The sequence below is a fragment of the Tachypleus tridentatus genome, chromosome 1 (genome assembly GCF_004210375.1).
Source record: "Tachypleus tridentatus isolate NWPU-2018 chromosome 1, ASM421037v1, whole genome shotgun sequence".
Lineage (NCBI taxonomy): Eukaryota > Metazoa > Arthropoda > Merostomata > Xiphosura > Limulidae > Tachypleus > Tachypleus tridentatus.
The window spans coordinates 138,220,165-138,243,357 of NC_134825.1; the positions used below are offsets into that span (position 1 = coordinate 138,220,165).

Sequence of the window (23,193 nt, forward strand, 5' to 3'; positions counted from 1 at the left end):
CCTTTGGACCAGGAACGTCATCAATTGTGAATGGTGGTTGGATTAAAACACCATCATCAAGGTACCCATTCCACCACCTCATGAAATCCATTTATTCAAAGACACATCTCTTCAGGGATGGAGAACTTATCTTCAAAATCAGGAGTTCTAAGATACTTAGAGAAAAGATAAGGCTACTCTCCGCATCAACATTCTCAAACTCCTTGCAGTATACTTGCAGTTCAAAGTCTTTGTTTTTGAAGGGAAAAATTGTCTTATGCATTTGAACAATTCCATAGTGGGATCTCAGATTTCTCATCAAGGAATCACACATAACTGAGACCTTGTTTTCAAATCTTGGATATTTCTTTACTGGGTGTATTCCCATCATATCAGTATTTAACATTTCCTGTCTTGGGAGTAATGAATTTGACTGCAGATAACTTTTATTCACTGAACAGAATTCTTCCAACAGAATGGATACTACATTCAGTGGATTTGTTTTAGTTTGGGTCTACAAAGGTTAGTAATGCCTTTGCAGTTCATTGGAATTCTCCACTGCAGGTATTTTGGTCTTCAATACTTCATCTTCAAATGTTGGTAGTAGATGCATTCACTTAGAATTGGACAGGTTTACATCTTTATACCTTTCTACTCCCTGTCAGATTGTCTTTGTTGGCCAGCTCAAATGTAATTTCCCCTTCATCAGTATTTGCAGGAATGCTCACATCTTCCACATTGGCAATCTCAATCAGACATTCTACAACCAGATGTTTAGAAAATCTTGGAATGTTATGTGATTCTTTGTCTGACATAAGGGTTTAACTTCTAAGGTTTCTTTGTATGTAACTAAATATATTCATCGGATAATCATGACCATTTATTAATGTATTTGGAATATCTGTCATTTGGGATGTACTAAAAGGAACTTAAATCCACTTAGTACAAAGTATCTACCATATTTCATTTTATGATTTGGATGTTTCAGAGGAGGCTTGTTTCATCGATCATGGCTTTATATAAGGCATCCTAATCCACTATTTTTTAGTATGTAAATACTGGAAAATTTTTGAATTCCCAGTTCTATCTAAACTACTAAAATCCTTTCATATTCTTTAGCCCAAATGATCTTTTAAATTGTCAACTTGAGATTTTACAGTTGTTTTACATGTGTTTTCTCAACCTATTTTTGAGCTTTCAACTTGATGTTCTTTGTTTCACCTTTGTCTAAAATTATATATTTTTTTGTTGTTAGCTTATGGATGTTATTGGTTCGAGTTGTTTGCAGTCTAAGTGCATAGGACTCCTCATTATTCCAATTTGTCCTGCTTTGCCCTGATAGGTCTTTTCATCCAAAGATTCTGACAGCTAATGAAGGTGAAAGATCCTTCTCACCAATTCATTTTCCACCAATTTCTCATCATGTTTTTTATATCCTGTTAGGGCCCTCAAATGTTATATGGTTTGTACTAACTCTTTTCGAGGTACTAGGAACAACTTGTTCATTCACTGGGATCCTTCTATTTCCTGTGAGTTATCTCCCATTACAAATTGATTCATATGACCTATATTGGATTATCTTACAGAAGAAGAATCTTTTTCATGTCACATCTTACCAAATTTGTCATATCTCAACATCACTAGCTCCCCATTTGAGTTACTCTCTGGTAGACATTGTACAGGCTGGACTAATTAATCCTAATACTTTCCTATCTCATAACTTACATGATTTGGCAGTTTCTTCTTCTGAGAGTTTTTGTCTACCACTTTAATTATTTTGACCATATCTATTAGTTTTTAACCAGATGTATTTTCCCACAATTATACACCCTTTTATTTCCAGGGTCTCTTTATTTTTCGTCTGATCCCACCCTGTGGTGAGTATTGCCCAGGCAGGTATGTTTTCACTTTTCAATTCTGCATTAGTACCTACTTTCACTATAATTATTACAGGTTGCAACAGGCTCTGTTAAAATGGGGTGTTTCATAAAACTATTTAGGTGCCTACTGGATGGTGTGTGTTACCTTTTATTATGGACCACTGTTCATGGATTGTCATGAATAAAGGGAAAGTGGATCCTGCTCATCCCTGTTTATCTTCAGGTTGAATAAATTGGAATCACTTTGTTTTTAAAAATGTAACAAGCTTGTCTACCTATCACACTGTTTTCATAGCACTGTTCCACAGGACTTTCCAATGCATATTACCCTCCAGACTCTACTAATGAAGCTCAGGAGTCTTTACTACCCCCAGTTTCCAGTAATTGGGATGGCATATAGAGGCTTTTCCTCCGTAGTGTTTGTGTGTGTTTCTCAACTTTTGGGTTCCTGGATGTTTTTTTCCAGATGTAAGTATGAATGGCACCAGCCTATACTCCTCATCCATTTGCTTGAGGAGTGAGGATGAGTATTCATAATTTGAGTCTGGATGAATCCTTTTCCTTTAGCTGAGTACAGTGTACATGATCCCATTGTTCCAAATCTAGGATTTTATGTTTTGGACTTCTTCAACTGGAAGGAAAAGTTTGTCCACTTCAGTGATGCTTATTCCAGTGTCAGATCACAACCTTTCTCTGTTTGGTACTGGTTCTTATACTTTTCATACACCTAGTCATTCTTTTACTGCTATTTGTCTCTGTCTGCTCCCCTTCTCTATTCTCCCATTCTTCGTGGAAGGTTGACAGTAAGTAACCTACGGGGCAGTGATCACTTTCCTGTCATTTTGAGAAAGACTGTGATCATTGCTACCTGACCCGTTTGCCCCAGTGGAACATGAACCAAGCCATCTGGCCCTAAGCCATTGATAGACGACTGTGTAACAGCAGTGACTGACTATATTATCCAGGTAGCTACTCAATGTATTCCTAAAACCTTGACACATTTTCCATGGTATCCTCGTCTGTGGTGAAATCCTGCCTGCCACATGGCACAGAAGGCTTAAAACAGGCCTGAGACACCAGTGTAGGTATCCCATGCTTTCAAACTGCATTATTTTTCAGTGGGCCTGTGCACATGCTCAGCAGGTAAGACGTCGAGTCAGAAGGAATATTGGATTAAATTCACAACCAGCATCTCTTCTACCATCAGTTTCAAAGTCATATGGAAGGTTAGTGGGCAGTATAATTCTCTTCCCTTTTCAATGTTGTTTTTTGATGGCCAGGAAGTTTCTGATACCTAGAACATCGCTGATATTTTAGGCAAAAGCTTTTGGCATGTATTTATCACTTCTGCTTCATCCTTCACTTTCTTAGCCCTCAAGACTCGGACAGAGCGATCACCTGTTTCCTTTTGGGCAGATCTTCTCTTTGACTGTAATCTTACTTTTACACTGGTGGAACTTAAGATGGCTCTTCATCAGTTGGACCCAACAATATACACTAGAAGATATTACGCCATCTTTCTCCTGTTTCTCTTGCTATTCTTCTGGTTGTTTTTAACTGGATTTGTCAGTAAAATATTTTTAGATTTCTTCAAACCACCATCCAACTGCTTTGTTGAACTGTCTCTGTAAGACCTTAGAGAGAATGGTTAATGCTCGTCTTGTTTGGTTCCTCGAATCAAACAACTTCCTTTTACCCACCCAATGTGGGTTCAAACAACAATGCTTCACCATAAACCACCTGATTCGACTTGAAACGTTAATCAGAGAAGCCTTTCTCAAATGACATCTTGTCTCAGTATTCTTTGACCTTGAGAAGACATATGAAACTATGTGGAGGTACGGCATTTTGTAAAATATCCACTTATATGGGTTGCTTGGCCATTTCCTCATTTTCATTAACAATTTTTTAATGGGTAGGCAATTCAAAGTTTGTGTGGGTTCAACACTTTCCTGTTCTTTCTTACAGGAACTTGGAGTTTCTCAGTGCTGTGTCTTGAGTGTCATATATTTTAGTATAGAGATTAATGCCATTACTGGACAACTCCCTCGTACTGTTGCAAATGGGCTCTATGATGATGACTTTCAAATCTCATGTCAGTCGTTGAACATGAGATTTATTGAGTGGCAGCTACAGACTACCCTCAGCTGATTACAGAAGTGAACCACAACAAATGGTTTTAACTTTTCTCTCTCTTTCATCTCTTGAGGAACTAATCAATATTCTATGTTAAAGATGTATCATGCTCTCATTCAATCAAAATTGGACTATGGGCCTCTCATCTATGGCTCTGTCAGGACCTCGGCCATGAAGATGCTGGACCCCATTCATCATCAGGGGCTTCAGCTCTGCACCGACGGCTTTCCACACTTCTCCAGTCCATAGTTTGTACACAAAGCTTTATAAACCTCCTCTACACCTCTGCCATTTGCAACTGTCTTTATTGTATGCTTGAAAACTTTGATCTTTGCCACAGCATCCCACCTGGGGTTGTATTTTCCTTCCTCAGTAAGCCATGCTTTTTCAGAACAGACGATCTGCCATTGTTCCTTTTGGCTTTTGTATTCTGGGCACAGTTGAATAAATTGGGTCTGTCCATGGATGACATTGCTGTATCCACTGCTCAGCCCATTCCACTATGGCTTATCATCATCCCCAAGTGTGACTTTTGAGTCATCTGAGAAAAGCGGATACTCTTGATTGGAAATATCTTCTTTTATTTGCTGAACATCTTTTGAACTGTCCTTCAATTTCCACTATATGGATGGTTCAAAATCAGGTGACTCTGTGAGCTCTGTCGTAGTATGCTGTGGTTCAGTGGTTGCACAGAGAATCCCCTCTACAGTTTCTGTGTTCACTACCAAACTCTTGTTACTTCTCTTACCATGGATCACACAGAAGCTAAGCAGTACTTGAATTGTACTATTTATTCAGCTCTCTACTGGTCCTGGAATTGCTTCACATTAGTTCTTACCCAGTTTTTACTGATATTCAAAACCAACTACTCCATTTCTCTAACATCTATATCTGTCCAGTTCTTCTGGATACCATGCCAAGTTGGTATTTGCGGGAATGAGCTTGCTGACACCTCAGCTAAGTCTGTCTGATCTGATGCTGTCACTGCTGTATCTGTTCTATACATGAACTATGGTCCTGTATTTGAGGCTCAGCTCTGGGCCAGTTGACAGTTGACTTGGAGTGAACAACATAAAAACTGGCTTTTTACAGATAAAGCCCTCTATTGGACTTTGACTGTCTTGTTTCCATAAGGATTGGAAAGAAGTTGTCCTACCTAGACAACTCATTGGTCACAGTTTTTTAACTCATCATTTTTTTTATCAGGGACTGATGCACCAATGTGTAGTATGTGTGATACTCAGGTCACAAGAATCAACATTTTACTGTCAAACTATTGTTGTGACTCTCAGTGACAGCACCATTTTAGACATATTTTGTCCACAGGTTTACATCTGATACTGACCAGCATCATTGGTGATGATGGCACTGTCCACCTTACAAATTTTTGTTTTATAAGGGCCAGTGGCTTTTTAAATGCTATTTAAATTTTTAATTAAGAAAACTGGACTTGGTTTTGTTTTAACATGATTCCTTTTCACAAATTCTAATAATTTTACTTTACTTTTAATCTTTTTAACAGCTGTTTGGTGCAGATAGCCTGGTTGCTTTGCACCATAAAATGCTATCCAACCATGTTTTCAATTGTTCAAAATGCAACACTCAGTGGCTTCAGGTTAGAATCCATTCAAAGAATATTTTTCAGTGATTTTTGTTAATAAACTAAAATAAAGATTTGTCCATTAATATATTGAGTGTTTATTTTGAATATTCTATATCAATAGGTATTGCTTGTCCTGCTACAGATTGATTTTATGAATACTTTTGCTGAAGTTTTTTACTTTTTAATCTGGTAAACTTTCTTACCCTTGTAAATCTGGTTAAATAGTCTGAAATAACCAATATATATTTGTTTCCAAAGTATGATGTCCACAAAGGACTTAAAATGTCCATGGATATCATTTGATATGGTATTCTTTAAATATGGACTTTATTTATGTTTTTAACACTTGGAAATTGATAATTAATTAATATCCCTTCTCATGTCTGCATAAAGAATTTCTCAATTACATCACCACAGTAAAACCTGTCTAAGCCAGAAACTGCATAGGGCGGAAACCTATACAAGCCGGAAATATCAAAATTTTGCAGTATTCTCTTAAGATTTCTCTTATATTAGGTTGAGGAATAATTCGTGAGCATTTTTAAATAATTTCATTCAAGCATTACATGCAAGACTATACAATACTTCAATGCATGAACACATCACACCCAAAACATTTATTATGATACTTTATTTCATGTAATACCTAGGTATATAGTATGCATTGTTTTAAACGAAATTGCAAGAAATTAAATGCAAAAAGCAGATGGTGTCGAAAATGCTCGATTTTGTCCACTTGACATTCCATTTAATGAGCTGAAAATGAAACCAAAAATTAAAGACATATGAAAATCAAACACACCATCTATTAGAGCAAAAAATTATCTACCAAATGACATGACATATTTTGCAAAAACGTTTCATTTATGAATATATTTTTTTAACTTGAAAAAATGCTCACGAATTATTCCTCAACCCAATAAAAACCTCTATATGGTGGAACCTATGTAATATGGAAGGAAAACTATATTTCACCTACCTCATCTCTCAACAAGTAGGATTAGAACTTGAATAAGGCAGAAAAAATGTTTTTGATTAAATATTAATTTCTTATTAAATTAATAATTTCTTTAAATATTAATAAATTCTTGGACATTTTGTGACAGTAAGTATTGGTTAAATATATTCTGTTCTTTTTTCTGCCATCATTATTGTAGCAATTAAATTAGATTCATGATTTGTAGAAATATATTTGTCTTTTAAGTGCAAAATTCTACTCTTTAAATAATTCTCACAAAAAAATAAATTCCCATCCTCCACACTTTTAAAATTTAGGGGAAATTTACCATGGGTAATAGGTAAATGTGAAAATCCTCACTGTTTCAAAAAATTAAGGAAGAATCAACTTCCTGTGGAATGTGAAGCGAATAATAAAGCATGGATGGTAAATGCTGTATCAGAAGAATTGTTGAACAAATTAAACAAAAGAATGGAACAAGAAAATAGGAATATTCTGCTTTTCCTAGATAATGCAACTTGTCACCCAAAAGTTCAACTTTTAAATGTTTGTTTAGTCTTTCATCCTCCACATACATCATCAGTTCTACAGCCACTAGATAATGGAATTATACAGTGTATAAAATTGAAATACAGAAAACTGATGCTTCATCATATTATTGCAAGCATGGACAACTGTAAGAGAGCATCTGAAACGTTCATGAAAATTGATGTGTTAGATGCAATTGCATTTTTAAGTCATTCAATCAAATGCGTAAAAGATGAATGCATAATAAAGTGCTTTCGAAACTGTGGATTTATTCTTGATAATGGTGGAGATTGTGGAGAAGTTGTTTGTTATGACGATTCTAGTGAAATCTAAATCTGACTGAGAAGACTGATACAGATGATTCTGTGAACGCAGAATGTTTTGTGAATGTTGACAAGAATGTTTTAACAGAAACTGATAAAACTGATTTAAAATCTGTAATAGAATTGCAAGATGGTAACAGTGTGAGAGATTCAGAAGATGAACAAAATGGAAAAGATAGTGAGGAAATAGAAATTCCTACTTCATCACAAGTGTTAACTTATATTAACGCTATCAAATTGTTTGCAAAAATGAAGGGGGAAAATGAACTTCATGAAAAGGCTGTAGAATTGGTGTTCCCTTGTAACCGCATGAAAAAGCTTATTAAAAAAAATGAAACAATTGAAATTGAACACTTTCTTCAAATAAATTTGATTAAGATTTTGTGTATGTATGTATATTTCGAATGTCTATTTTTGTTTTTTTCTAATAAATATAGCATAAACAGCATAATAACTTTACTTGCAAACGTCTTATTTCTCGAGTCTAGCAAGTATAATGTTATGCTCAAAAAATGTACATAATTAAGGAAATGCATGTTCATTATGTCTAAGCCAGAAAACCTGCTTCAGCCTGAAACTTTACTTGGCCCTGTGCGATTCCACGTCAGACAGGTGTTACTGTATATGTTGTCACAAATGCCAAATATATAGAAAATGCATATTTCTTTTGGGTTTCATTTTACATCTTCTATGGTTGCCACATGACCTAAATTATCTACATAATTTCTTGAAAAATGACATTTCAGTGGCTTTAATTTCAAAGTTGCCTTCCACAGACTTTCAATTATGTCTTAAACTGTCTAAGTGACTTAAAAATTGCTGCAAAAGCTGTGATATAATTTGTGTAACTGTTGTCATTGCCCTGACAGTATTGCATTCATTAATTTCTCTAACCTTGAAGAAGCATAACAAAAACAAAAGGAGTTATGTTAAACTGATATTTTCATGATAGTAATATAAATGCCATTTTAGTTTTAACTTTTTTAATCTCAACCTTCCCATAATTGCTTTGCAACTCTAAGGAGGAATGTGTTTATTTGGACCAAACCTGTATCAGGTCTATCGTATGTTTGGTAATGGATATGTATCTTTGATAGTTTGAATTGAAATGTTTGAAGTCCGTGCATAACTTTAGCTTACAATCTCTCTCTGAAACTAACACAACTGAAGTTGCATAAGAGCTATTATTGTTCTTCATAACTTCTTGTTTACATACTTTTAATAAGGTCATCAGCCCTTGCTTCCATATAGTCTTTTATATTTTCTAATTTATTTATTTTACTTTCTGTACAGCTCTTATGAAAATCTGATTTGTGGTTCATGTACTCTAACTATTTTTTTCTGTGCTTCTAACTTTACTTGTAAATTCTTGACAGTACTTTGCTTGCATTTATATTTAAAACCCTTATTATTATTGTATGTGTGTTTGTCAGACACTTTTACATGTAGCAACTTATATATTGGATTCTACTATTTCTTTGGATTCAACTAATTTTTTGTAATTTCACTTAGTTTTCTACATCATCTTCATTAACAATCTGACATATCTTCAGGACCTTGGAAATAATAGTTAATCACTTTGGAAAACATTATAACATATTCACCTGTTGGGATTCTCTGTTATCTGTTGTAGGTGTAAAAATATTTGAGGGTGTGCTTGACAATGTACTTTAGTGTTCTTTATTTATACAACTATTTTCTGCTTTATTTCTAACAACTTTCTCATACTATCCTGATTCTTTTTATAACACTTGAATCTATTACCATTCCAAACTTTACTGTGTTGTGTATTGCTATGAGGAATACCAGAACTGTTGCATATTAACATTTGATCTCTAGTCTCATTACATTGCTCAATGCAAGTGCTAAGTAAGTGTGTCACTACATAAGTGAGTCAGCAAGAAGTTGTAAGTTATTACATTAGAACATTAGTCTGAAAGTAAAAATTCCTTCAGGTTTTAATGTCTTTTGTTTCTCTGCATAACTTCTGATAATGAATATCTCAGTGTCATAATTGCTTAGAACGTCTTAACCTAATAAAACATACTTTTATACTACTATCTAGTTAAAGATATAAAATAAAAGTTTAAATTTTAATAATTGTGTACCTGCAAAGTAAGATAAGGTACTTTTCTCGACGTTTTTCCATGCATTATCTAATACTTTCAGGTTTTGTCTACTACTACACTTAGCAGAGATGATTTTGGCATTTGTCAACTTGTAACTGACATTCAGTACCTTCAGTCTTAAACCTGATGACTGGAGAAACCCCATTGACACTATACATCCTTGGTCTGTTAACATTCACCACTAAAACAACTTTTAGTTCTTATATGTAATTGTTGATGGAAGCAAGGTTTTTGTCACTTCTCTCATAGTCTTTACAAACTTTCTTTTAAAAGTTTCAATAATAGGCATATTATTATATCTCTCTTTTGTTATTTCTCTTCTCCACTAAGTTAATTTGGAACTGCCCAGGCTTACAAGCTAGGTTTTCTCAAAGTTCTTTTCTTTTATTAAGAGTAACAGCATTGCTCATTTGCTCCTTTACATTTATCCCAATAGTATAAATATCACTATTTCTCTATGGTACCCTTTTCTATATATCACAATTTTTTTTACAGAAACACATTAGAAATTTAACATAACTACTTTATTATCACAAATAAACTTGGCATAAAAATGCAGTTAATAAATCAGATGTTAATATTATCTAAGTTTTAGGTTTTGTAACTTTATAAGAAATAGTTAATTCAATCTTACCCTATTATGAGAACTGTGACATTTGTTTTCTAAGTCACCCATCTTCTCTAATTTAATTATCATCTCTCCACAAATTATAGAATTTGATGAAAAGTATTTATTATAACATAGTTATTACTGAAGCAAAACAAAATTCTTATAGTCTTCGATCATCTTTATTTACAGAGCTCTAAATTAGAAAATGAGACCCACCTGTCACATCCCCTCTTTCACAAAATGCAGCTAGTTCTTTCTGATGTATAATACTATTTGTAACCAATAAAAAACCAGTGTTTTAATATATCAAATGATATGTTCTATTACAGTGTTTTCTGCATTAAAAATTTGCTATTTTGTCTCCAGTTCAACTTTCATTCACTTGGTAAACACATTAACAAGCTTAACTGAATGTTTAACAGCTCTTGTTGCAAAAAAAGCCAGAAATTTATGATAGTTATAGACTGTTATGTACTCATTACATGTTATTATCTTATGTTTCCAAAAAAGAACCAGATAAATAAATTTCTTGTTTTTCATATATATTCCATATTTATTGTTATAAAAGTTACTAAACTATAAAAGTTTGGAACTTATTGATTTAGATTAGGTAAAGTAACAAAAATCTTCACAAAGTATGCTTGCAAGTAGCTCATGCATTATAATAGTATAAGCTGAATATTTGTCAAGTGATTTATAATTTGTTACAAGATTACTAGTTAGATAAGGTTCAACATTAAGTATTAATTAATATATATTTGTATGAGCTTTAAGTTAATTAGGATAAATAACTGTGATTTTCTTTTTGAAATTTAAAGTCATTCTAGACACGAAAACTTAGATTTATTTCCAATTTTTATAGTGGTTACAAAGTTGGCAAAATTGACCAATCTCATTTTGAGTTATGGTACAGAAAATAACACATAAAATATAAAGTTTTACTGAAAAAAGGCATTTAAAATGTATTTAGCAGGTTTTAGGGGTTACACAAAAGAAATTTGAGATTTTGAAGATAAGGAAAATAATTTTTAATTTCAGCATAAAAATTACTTTGTACTTGGAGGAATCAACACTCTCACTCCATACAATTGCTGATAAAGTTTTTTGAAAATACTTAAAAATTCTAGATTTTTGTCTGCAAAACACTTAATGTTTAGTGCAAGCTTGCCAATTTTCATGAAGATACATTAAGTATTTCAGAGTTGTACTATAGTGCTTACAAGTTTGTGTATGCTGAAGGATCCTGTCAAAATAAGGTTTATATAGATCTTTCAGCACCCTAGATGTTTACTTATCAACAATCAACAATGATGGTCTAAATTCCTCTTGGTTTTTTTGGGGGATTTGGAATTGGGTTAAGATACTGCTAAGACTGTGATTTCTCATTGTTTCTATCTGAGAGAATAGACCTTCTGTTATAACTGCAAAGATATCCTGTGGCTGCATTGTTAGCTATCACTGATAAGCATATGTGATGAGTCTAAATAAGTTCTTAAGCTTATTTACGTCTCAGCACTGTCTCTTCAGGTTCAAAAATTTACCTACTATTTACCTACTGAAATGATACTTCAAACTAGGTGTTTTGAGCTTTCAGATTGTTATACATGTTAAGAAATATGTAGTGCATTATATAACAAGGTTAACTACCTTTTTTTCATTCTTTTTCCTAGGTATACACATGCTCTTTAAGTAAGTTATATGAGCAAGAAATTACATGGTTTTTTGAACAAGCTCGAGAGAATATATCTGGAAAGTTGCCTTTGGAAAAAGATAAAAAAGGTATGGTATCATAACTCTGAAATCATAAGAAGTTACACTTATTAGAAATTTAACTTGTGAAAAAATACTTAAGTATATTTTTGTTAAGGCTAATAAGATTTACAGTTTTCATAATAAATACTGTGGAATGACATTTTGATCTTTACTTAGGCTGTCTGAAATAATTTTTAGAGGAGCTGTTATAAAAGTAATTCTTTTTTTATATATATAACTTTTGTTTATGTTTAAAACAAAGGTCAATTTGTAAGCTTGTAATCCTTACACATTTTCTTTTCCAAATTTTGAGGCATTAAATTTTTGAATAGATATCACAAGACCACATATACATATTAATTAGCGATGATGAGAAAACCCACTTGTAGAGAAAAATATGTGTAAAAACATAAACAAACACAAAATTAAAAAAGCCTTACTTATACAACAACTCAAGCCCAAAATAAACTGATACAAAGGAACAACTTTATACTCAATATACTTTATATAATCAAACATCTAAGCATGCCCTCTACATTCCTACACTCAGTTACACAACCCTCTTCAAACATGTGGTCAGCTATCAGGAATTACCTCTTTCTTTCTTTGTAAACCTGATGATGCTCAAAGTAGGTCAAAACGTTGTTCACTCCTCTGCATAAAAATTTTCTCAACCCAAACCAGCTGTTTTTACATATATATAAATACAGGGTGTTCAGAAAGTCACTGTGCAGTTTTGTCTGTTAAAAAATATAAGTGCACAGTGACTTTCCGAACACCCTGTGTATATATATATATGCATACACATATTGCTATAAAACCCTTGTTTAATTTGATAAAAATAACAATTATGAGAATAGATAGTATAGAAAAGTTGGTCAGCATTTTAACAGAATACTAGCCTGTTGACAGCTTATTAGATTTCACTTCTGTGACAGTTTTTGAAACACCATGTATCATGTCAAGACTTTCCTGAGATAAAATAAAGCATGACAACTTGTATTTAAAGTGTATCACTAAAAATTAGGTCCCTTTGAACAAATAAAACTTAAAAAAGTTATAAGGTAAGTTAAAATACTGAATTCTATTCAAATTCATGCTCAATAATACTTAAATATGTATGTGATTCATTGCTACTGATCTTTATTTTAGTATATGTATAACTTGTCACCTTTTCAAGATAGAATCACAATTCAGAAAATATTTGTTCCTGCTCATGTTTCTGTCCTGAGATCTCAGGATAGATCTCACCATTAGTCTTGCAAACATGTTATTTAATCCATTTTTTTATCAAAGAATAGGGGTAAGCAGTTTTTAGTGGTCTTCATATAAAAACAGGGAATCTGTAACATAACAAACAGTTGTCTATGCTGATAAAAATTAGATTTACATCAGGTAGGTTTAGCTCGAAAATTATGTAAACCTTTCTTTCTGAGTTTTTTTTCTGCCATCAGAAATATCACTTTTGATTCTGAATGTCATTGTCACAATGCATTACATGCATCAACTTACCCAAAGTTCACTGATCACCTTTTTTCACATGACTTATGGTATAAGTGCTAGGAAAACTACTGAGCTCTTTCTGGTTTCTCATGAAAAACATGCTGTATACTTTGTGACTTCCTTTGCTCTGGTTATGAATTAAGCAGTTGTTATTATTTCAAATGTTAACACTTGTTTAATGTAAGAAATTCTACAACTTTATATTTTTTGGTATACTTGTTCACAGAAGTTTCTTCTAGTACACAAGAAGTTCTCATGGTTGCATTGTTAGTTCTCAATCATCAGCATATCAGGGTTTATAATGCTGATTCTTATGTTTGGTTTTCCAATTGAGTTGATGTTCAATTTGTAGGCCATCTGCCTTTTCTCATGTTGAAGAATAAACCTGATCTTTTACCCATGCCTCTTTGACTAAGGAGCAGGTCTTATTTCCTGGTATTTGTCATGGTGAATTTTTACTGTTTTAAATCTTGAACTAATTTCTTTTATACCTGAGAATACTATTGTTAAGTGGTTCAATTTTTGAATCCTTGTACCTTCTGCATTCTCTTGATGTTTGGATCATTACTGATTCTTTCATAAATAAGTAGGATGTCATTGTTTTCTCACAATTATTACAGATAGCTTTTTAGTGGTGTTGACTTCAACTAATTTTGCTTTGTAATTTTAGGTCCCCATATCTTTATTTGGGGTTGAGCTTTTCCATATGGTTTATTCATTGTCTATCAATTTAGTGCTTTGCATGTGATAGTTTGCCTGATGTTGAGACGACTTCTTCAGAACAGTTATTAGTTATCAGCTACTCTCATTCACTTCATTTCTTTACTCAGGTGCAGTGTTCACTTTGTTTGTGTGCAGCTCTCACTAGTTTAGTATTTATTATCATGTTGTGTTGCAACTTGCCTGTTCCCACCCATGTTTCCTGATATATTGAAAAGGCCTTTTAACTTTGTTGTATTTTTGCTAGAATTTCCCCGAATAATGTTTTACATTTATGAAAAGTATGTACTAGTGTAAACTTATTTTTTTCATTTATTGACACATTTTAAGATGTTTGGTAAGCAATAGTTATCAACCTGCTTTGTCTTTTTTCTTTTTTTTTTGCATTTCAGTCTTTTGCATCTTCTTGTTTTGTTACAATAGAATTTCTAAGCATAGAGGCAAGTGAGATGGTTCTACATGAACTACTGGCTTATTTTCTTAGTTTTAATTCAGATTGTAGGATCATCTAGATTAATTTCCTCATTTAAGGGACCACTTTGCTTCTGGATCCTTAAGCTCAAAATATTTTTCAATGTAGTTTTTCCTATCACTTCTGTTGTCTATCTTTCCCTTCTTGTCACCCTTTATCTTTTATATTTTCTTCCAGTCCTGTTGGACTGCAGACATTGTATCATGTTTTCAGTCTTTTATTCTTGTTCTTTTGTTATTTCAAAGAAATCTGAAGATTGGAAACCTGAGATAGATCTTTTTTGTCTTGGTTGTTTCTTAGAGATTCCTTCTTATAAAAATGGAATGCATGAGAATCTTATGAAAGTGTTTTGAAGAGAACATTGGATCACAAAGAATGGACATGTTTAAGATTCTTAACCTTCATCAATACACCTGGGGTCCATATGGATTCCAACAATAAATATTTTTAATATGTTTTCATTGACCAGTTAAATTTTAATTTATTTTTATGTAATTGTCATATTATTATCCTCTGACACAAAAATAGTAGAAATTTTGATGTTTTGCAGTCTAATAATTTTTGTGAATAAAAAGTTGCATGGAGTCCATGCAGACTTTAAGTAACATACAGATTTGGAGCTCTGTGTCTTCATGTTATATGTATGGACTCACAGAGGCTATCCATTGTGATAAACAGTGATTATGCATTTAGATCTCTCCTGAAGTGAAGTAACACTCACAACCTACTTCAAAGATGTCTCCAGAATCCCCTTCTAATGCAGAAAGGTGTTAAATTTGCATGTGTAGATTCTAGGATTGCTTGACAGAGGGCAGCGTACTGGTCAAAGTATTCCAGCAACAAAAAACAGTGATATCTTTGCTCAAGAAATTACAGACAGGAAAGTCCATCAAACTTGTACAGCATGTGGAAACTATGTCTGCACTGATCATTCCACGCCCAGTGTATGGTATGATGAGTGTTTGTAAAATGACTAGGAAAAGATATGAGAAACACTTTATGTTCACTCAGAATAAGTTTTGCTTACATGTTGTCCAAAATGTGGCATTAGTTTAGCTCTGAAACAAGTTTGATGTAGTTCGACCCCTTGGATCCGTTCATATCCGAAACACATTTTTGTATAATTTGGCATTTATGGTTACATATTCAAGAAATCTTTTTTCATTCAGTGTTTTATTGGTTTTAATTATGAGATGTCAATTAGAGAAGAAGTGGTCTTATATTATTGAAATATAAGTCAATGATGACAATTTTTTTGTCTAAATATGAGAAAGTGGATATAAGTAAATTACATATTTTGTAGTAATAAGTCACATATTATATACTTATGGTACTCAGTCTTTCTTACAGTTTATCTGCACAATGCTATGAGAAGCCAATATGCTAACTTTTCAACATCTAAATCATAGCTTCAACATTATGATCATTAAATATATGTGGGGTCCATACGGACCTCAGGTGTACTGAAAGGTGAATATTTTAACACATACTGATGAAGGTTAAATTCATATCATGATTCATTCATCATCTCACCATCTTATGTGTTTTTTCCATCAAGAGGAAGTTCAGCAGTCATGAGTTTATCCTTGCTTTGGTTCCATACATTTCTTGTCAGTTAGTCAAGATCTTAGCCAGTCATCTGCATTCACATCACTTTAGTTTGACTTCTTGCTGTATCATTGACTAAGCCTTTGTCTCTCACATGTGCACACTCAGTTTGCTATATATATATCTTGAGGGATTATTTCCAATGCCAAATCTAATTTTGTACAACTCTTTATTTGATCCATCTTGGATTTTGGATCAGTGCACTTCAGCCATTTCCTATGGCACTTCTAGCCTTGGAGATTCTAGTGTGAACTAGTTTTCTATACTTGCTGCAAAAAAACATTATATTGGCTTGACTCACCTTTGATCACATTCACATGTGCTATCTCCAGTGGGATCTTGCTACTGAGTAGTCTTTAGCCATAAATCTGCCTCAGCATGTTTAACTTTGAGCATATCACCCTTTCGATGTGATGGATGTTTTTGCACATTCTCTTTTCCAAGATTATTGGATTCTTACAGAAAAAACTCTTCATATTTTAATTTTTCAATGGTTATACAAATTTCCGAACTCATCCATTGATCAATGTCTTCACAGTAGTGTTCAGCCATCTCTTTTTCCACTGTAATGGCTTCCAGCCCTGAATCCAGCCTCACTTACAGTGGATTCCTTGTGATATATTTGAAATAATCACTTTCTACCACATGAAAGCAAAAGTAAAAGAATGTGTCTTGAGGAAAAGAAGATAAAGCAAGCAGGTCACTAAGGTCTTAAAAGGAGAAATTGAGAAATCCGAGACTAGACCCTTCAGTTAGTATCTAAAGGCTGAAGGATATTGTAGACAAAAAAACTCAGGGCAAATCAATGAACAACAGAGACAAGAGAAGTTGGTGATTCCCATGGCATAAAAAGGTGTGTGATAAATCGGCTCTATAACCTGTTGTAGAGGAAGCTGATAAACAGTGAAGAAACAAATGCATAAATAATGTAGTTTATTGAGCAGAGGGCAATAGGCAAGATTCATACAGAATGCTGAATGCAACAAAGGACAAAAAATATAAAAAATGAGCTATCATTCAAGTCACCTGTGAAGAGAACCTGACTTATTTGACAATTGACTGAACAAAAGTTAGCCATGATGCTGTAGGTGTTGAATATTGGTGTGAAAATTGGTGTTCAAAGCTGATAGAGAAAATTTTCTCGTGATGATAATGCAAGTGGCTTCCCTGTAACAGGCAAAACCATGGTTAGGACATCTAAAATGGAACTAACCTTAGCTAGCATCAGAAAGAAAAGACAGAGAGGATAAAATACCTAAGAGAAGTGTTCAAATATCTGAGAGGTTATGCACCACATATTTTCTTAAAAGATACTGTATTTGTATCCAGCTGAACCTTCTACTTAAGATATGGAGTGCAAGAAAGTTAACCACTCTTTTCTACTTATTGTATTAACTGTCATTAGTGATTTTAAATTCTTATTCAGAGGATCACTTTTTGTGCTTCATCAGAGCTCTTCTTTGTTATCTAGCATGCACTGAATAATTTGGGTATCCTGGAAATGGTTATATCTTTTACCATAGGACCAACAATACTTCTCAGGTTTTGATCCATCATTATTTACAAATAAACTGTTGTATATAGTTCTTACTCATATTATCTATTGTAATATGTTTTTAAACATTTACTTATGTTACATTGCTTCCTTTTTGGCTTTAGGATTTTGTTTGCCTCCTGTTGTGTACAGATTGTTTTATAAAGCAACAGAGTTGTTGGTTATGAAATAATATGTATTACTTAATTGAAACAAATAATGTTGCTTACTTCTACTTCATACTATAATTCTTATGGCACTCTTTGATCATGCAGTATTGTGTGTACCATACTTCACAATTTTATCTTTTATGATTAAACTGCTGCTTTGATCTCTTAAAATAAATTAAATGCAATTCAGAAAGGACAGCTCTTCACAAGTATGATAACTTTTCACTTGTGTTCTTTCTTGGTAAAACTGGGCCAAAGAGATAAGCATTAAATCCATATGTGAGAGGTTTAAGTAGAAAGTATTTCAAAAAGCAGAACAAACACAAACAGTAAAGAAAAGGCTCAGTCATGAAGATTTAAACTATTCCACATCTTGAAGAGCTTATGAATGGAAATGAGATCAAACAAGGTAACTGCATTACTTCTGAGGTGGGTAAGAAAAAATTGGGAAGTTTAAAAAGAAATAAGACCCCTGGGCTAGATAATATTTCCCAAAAGGGTTTTGAAGGAGGTTAAAGATTGGATACATGAGCCACTTACTAATATCTTTTTTCCATTTTTGAATAATGGGCATGTACCAGAGGGTTAGAAGTTAGCTAATGTAATTCCTCTTTTCAAGGGAGGTGATAAACATTGTCCCAATAATTATAAACTCATTAGTTCTACCTCAGTTGTGGAAACGTTTTGGAAAGTATGTTAAAAAATGCTTTGAAAAGTCATTTAACAAAGTTTTAGAATTTAAATGAATAGTCAGCATGATTTCACTAAGGGAAAATCTTGCTTTACAAATCTTTTGATATTCTATGAAAAGATACAGAAGGTTTGTAAAAAAAAAATTGTCTCTGAAAATGGGAGAGATAAGTTAGCAATATGGGTAGAAGAGTGTCTGGATCAAAGAAAGCAAAGGGTTGTTACAAATGGATTTCTTGAGGTCAAACTACATTAATATTACCTCTGGTAATATTGGTAGTAGTGGGGCACCTCTGGGTACAGTCTTAGAACCTTTACTCTTTTTGATTTACAAGGAATAATCAATAAATTACTTAAATTTGCAGAGTATATTAAGGTCTTGGGTGTTGCTAATTGTGAAGAAGATGCTGCTGATTTACAAAAGAATTTAGATCATTTACTGAGTTGGACAAATAAATGCATATGAGTTATAATAAATGCATGATAATGTTTGGGAGCCATTATACTTTGAATTATAAGTACAATTTGGATGGGAATAACCTTAACAGTGTCATGAAAGAAAGGGATCTAGGTGTAATAGTTGATCAGTCTTTAAAGCCATCCAAGCAATGTGTTGTTGCTTTTGGTAGGGCAAATAAGATTTTAGGTTGTATCTACAGAAATACTGAATACAAATGTAAAGAAATAATAATTACATTGTTCAATTCACTGGTTAGGCCACATGTAGAATATTGTGTTCAGTCTTGGGTTTCTTATGTTGGGAAAGACATTAAATTGTTGGAAAGGGTTTAGAGAGTGGTTATTAAAATGGTACTTAGGAGAGAAGGATTGTCATATGATTAAAATTGTAAAGGAAACTGATAGTGTTGATGCATCATAATCTTCCATATTTAACTGAGAATAGTAAGACTAGGGGGCAGAAATATAAATTTTGGCAGGGTAAAAGTCATCTTCAGCTAAGACAGATTTGTTTTTATAACACAATGGCTACATGTTGTGCATGCAGTAAATTGAAATGAGCTTGAGAGTAAGCTTGATAAGTATATTAATGATAGGGACTGACTTAACTTTTTTTTCTGTTTTCTTTTTTTTAATTTTTAAATTAATTTAGTTCAGTGTGTGGAACAGCCATGATGGACCAATAGGTCCCATGTTGCCACAAAATGTTATGTTATAAAACAAAAAAAAATACATTTATTTTATACACAGTATTTTTGCATTTGGAAATATTCATCTTCATTTATAATTATCTTAAATGGCTGTCTGTATTACACTTTCAAAAAGATCAAATTGTGGTGTCCTACAGTCCTAGCTTGCTTACAGCAGTGATTGTCTGGCTGAAGATGGTAAGTGGTTGATTAATTCCCAGCTCTTACTAAATGTGAATTAATCTGTGTACCATCTCACTGCTTAAATATGATTCATATTACTAAAATTTGGTCAGGAGATATATATGCTGTACATAATGCCCACTATGACATGTAACTTTAACTTGAGGCATGGACTTAGAAAATTATGGCTACTTACCTTTTGTTCACAAAAAGTTTACTAGATACAGAGCAACTGTGTAAAATATTAAAAAAAAAAAAAAGGAACCAGAATAAAGTTGTACATTTTCCTGATTATGGAAAAGTAAAATATAACAGTTTTCTAGTACCATGCTCATCTCTTTGCATTATATATTGTACAGTGTATGTAATTTTAACTATAGAATGTTGGTTAAGGAAGTTTGTATGCTTATTTTGCCATAGCTACCTATTTTTCTTGGTCAGTTACCGATGGTAGCACATGTACTTTCTCATAGTAAAGAATCCTCTAACTTATTTTGTGAAAGTAGGCATCTGTCTTTTCCACTAGTTATCACATGATACCTTCAGAATATAACCTCCGTTATTCTTCATTTGGAATGAACAACAGTCTGGTTGGTACTGCATGCAACCTGAGAGGAATAGCATTATTGTTTTCATGTATATAATGCTATGTTTTCTCTGTTTAGAACACAATGCTGACAAAGGCTATCCAGCTGATGATCGAAGACAGAGTATGATAGTTTCATACTTTTCATAGTTTGTTACTTATAGTTGAGACTGTTAGTAATTGTAATTTATACTGAATATTTTTAGAAACTGTTCTTGTAGAAGTTATTACATAATTTACATATTTCCTCCCAACTTATACACAATATTTTTAGTGCTCTCAAACATCCAGTAAAAGTACCAGCTTAAGTGAATACATTCATTTTTATTGATTTTTGTGTGAAATAAAAATTGTTTCATTTGACATCCTTCATAGCTATAATATTTCTGTGTTCACAACATAGCCAAAAGTTGGGGAATATGGTTTAACTTTACATAACATTTCCTTTTGATAATTGATAATTTTATTATCATAAGGTTATATGTATTGATTGTGTTATGTATTATCATGATTTTTGAAATAGTATAATTCTTTGGCAGTATATTGTATTTAATACACTGTTATCAATGTTAAGCTTGGCGTTAGACAATTTTTAATTCTTTAAGGAGGCAGGTGTAACAGATTTACTGTTGTACATGTATTTTAATACCTACGCTTTTTCAGTATAGTTTTATTTTATGCATTTAAAGTCTGTTGTTGGAGTGCATTGCGCAAGTCTTGTCTGTTCTCTCAATTTGTAGAAGATTCTCAAAAGCGTTTTTCCGAAAAGTGTTGAACATTCGAAAATATCGCATAATTTGTATAAATGAAATTAGCCAAGAGACGGCTATTATTAGTCAGCTACAGTCAGAATACTATAAGCTTCAAAAGCTATAATTATGATTAATGCTTATTAATAGAAAAATGAAAGAATTAGACCAAATCGTTTGTACATTTCGAATATTACAAACCTTTCAACTTCAATGAATTAACATCGGACATTAGCATTTTTACGAAAACATTAAAAATCTTCACCAATTCAGTTTTATAATAATTACACAATTTAAAAGCTATATAAAAATCTTAGTTTTTAAGGTTATAGTTTCCACTTATAAGAATTTGGTGATTATTACAGTAAGCAGATATTATGCAGATAGCATTTATTGCAAATAAGTTTACTGTTAATAATGACTTGTATTTGATAGTAATCTGAGCCAGTGTAATAGTGGGTTGTCTGTAAGTTTTGTAGACAGTTTATCTAGAAAACTTGTTAATCCAGTTTTGACTTGCGTGACTCTTAGTTTACTGTACATAATGGTAAAACATCTTTCTTTCACCAGCATCATTCTGTAGAACTGAAAAACAGAAGTTTTATTCTCACCTCACTTATCCAGTTGAGAACAATCTCTAGACATTGTTAGATCTAGGAAAATACTCTTAATAATGCATTGCTTTTCTCTAATGTGTAAGGTTACCAGTAGAATATCCTCGGTTACTGATTTTCAGACTGTTTTGTATCTTATGGATGTTTTCACAAATTAAAAACAATCTTGAGATCTCCCATATTTAAATTAGATAAAGGATAAATTGTTTAATGTTTTAGGTGTGTTCCAACTGCAGTAGTTAGGACTTGGTGTTTACTAGTTTGTGTCCATAAGTATATATTGTTATTTCCTTTACACATAGTGCAAAATCAGAAAATTCTTAAACAGTGTATTTTCGGAACAGCAACTAGATATTTGCCATGGAATATAACTATTTTGGAGCAATTAATTTTAAATTCTATAGTTTGAACAAATGTTTGGATGAAAGTATTGTAAACATTTTGTCATTATTAAAGCATCGGTAATGATTTATTTGAAAAAAAAAAACAGTCTGCAATTTATTGGGGTAGAATTTTTACATTTAGTTTTTGATTTTATTTATTTCTTAGGTCGACTAACAGGCTCAAGTCAAGAACTAGTAGTCAAACCTTTGGGAAAACCACGTTCATCATCACTGTTAGGTAATGATCCTGAACACTTTGGTTCTGATCTAGACTTGACAGAGAGAGAATTATTTGATAAAGTAAGCATTAATTTTTAGTTTTTAACTTTGTGTGTGTAAAAGATCTATTAGTATATTGTGATTCAAACCAAGAGTTTATTAGTTTGTTTTTTGATATATGCAAAAGTATGTTAGGTTATGATATGATACTGTGTAATTTTGGCTTTTTTAAAAGGTATGTTAAGGAATTCATGTAATAGTACTCCAATTACTGATGTTCTGTAGGAGGAAAAAGGTAAACAATTAAATAATTAACCTGCAAACAAATGATGGAAATTACTTGAAAACATTTGCAAAATAAATAATGACAAATTTGATTGGTAAAAACATTTATATAATATCTGGCTATTTTTATCTTAATTAGTAAGTGAATGTTGAGAAACCAACTAAAATAATAAAGTTAGAAAATTTGCCATGGAAATTATGTCAAGAGGGCAGAAAATTACTATGACCATTATTTAGATATCCTTTTATATGAAATTACAAGATGTAAATTCTGACACAAGTTGGTAAAAAGATAGTGAAGGTTATGAAACATAAATTTTTCAGTTAACCATGTGGTATTCTCAAATGCGTTAATTTCAATTGAAATAAGTGAATACATTGTGTAGAATAACTAGAGATTTTACAAAAAAATGTTTTGTGCGAATAAGTTT

At 32.5% G+C, this 23,193-nt stretch overlaps 1 protein-coding gene across 2 annotated transcripts in view; it reads left to right on the forward strand.

Moving 5' to 3' along the window:
* The window catches only part of Sec3 (exocyst complex component Sec3), a 158,777-nt gene that overhangs the window by 89,267 nt on the left and 46,317 nt on the right, over positions 1-23,193 (forward strand). For both annotated transcript variants that reach the window (XM_076454434.1, XM_076454439.1), the window contains exons 12-13: positions 11,817-11,925; positions 22,425-22,558. In XM_076454434.1, the coding sequence (XP_076310549.1) occupies positions 11,817-11,925; positions 22,425-22,558 (243 nt within the window). The remainder of the gene's footprint in view (positions 1-11,816; positions 11,926-22,424; positions 22,559-23,193) is intronic.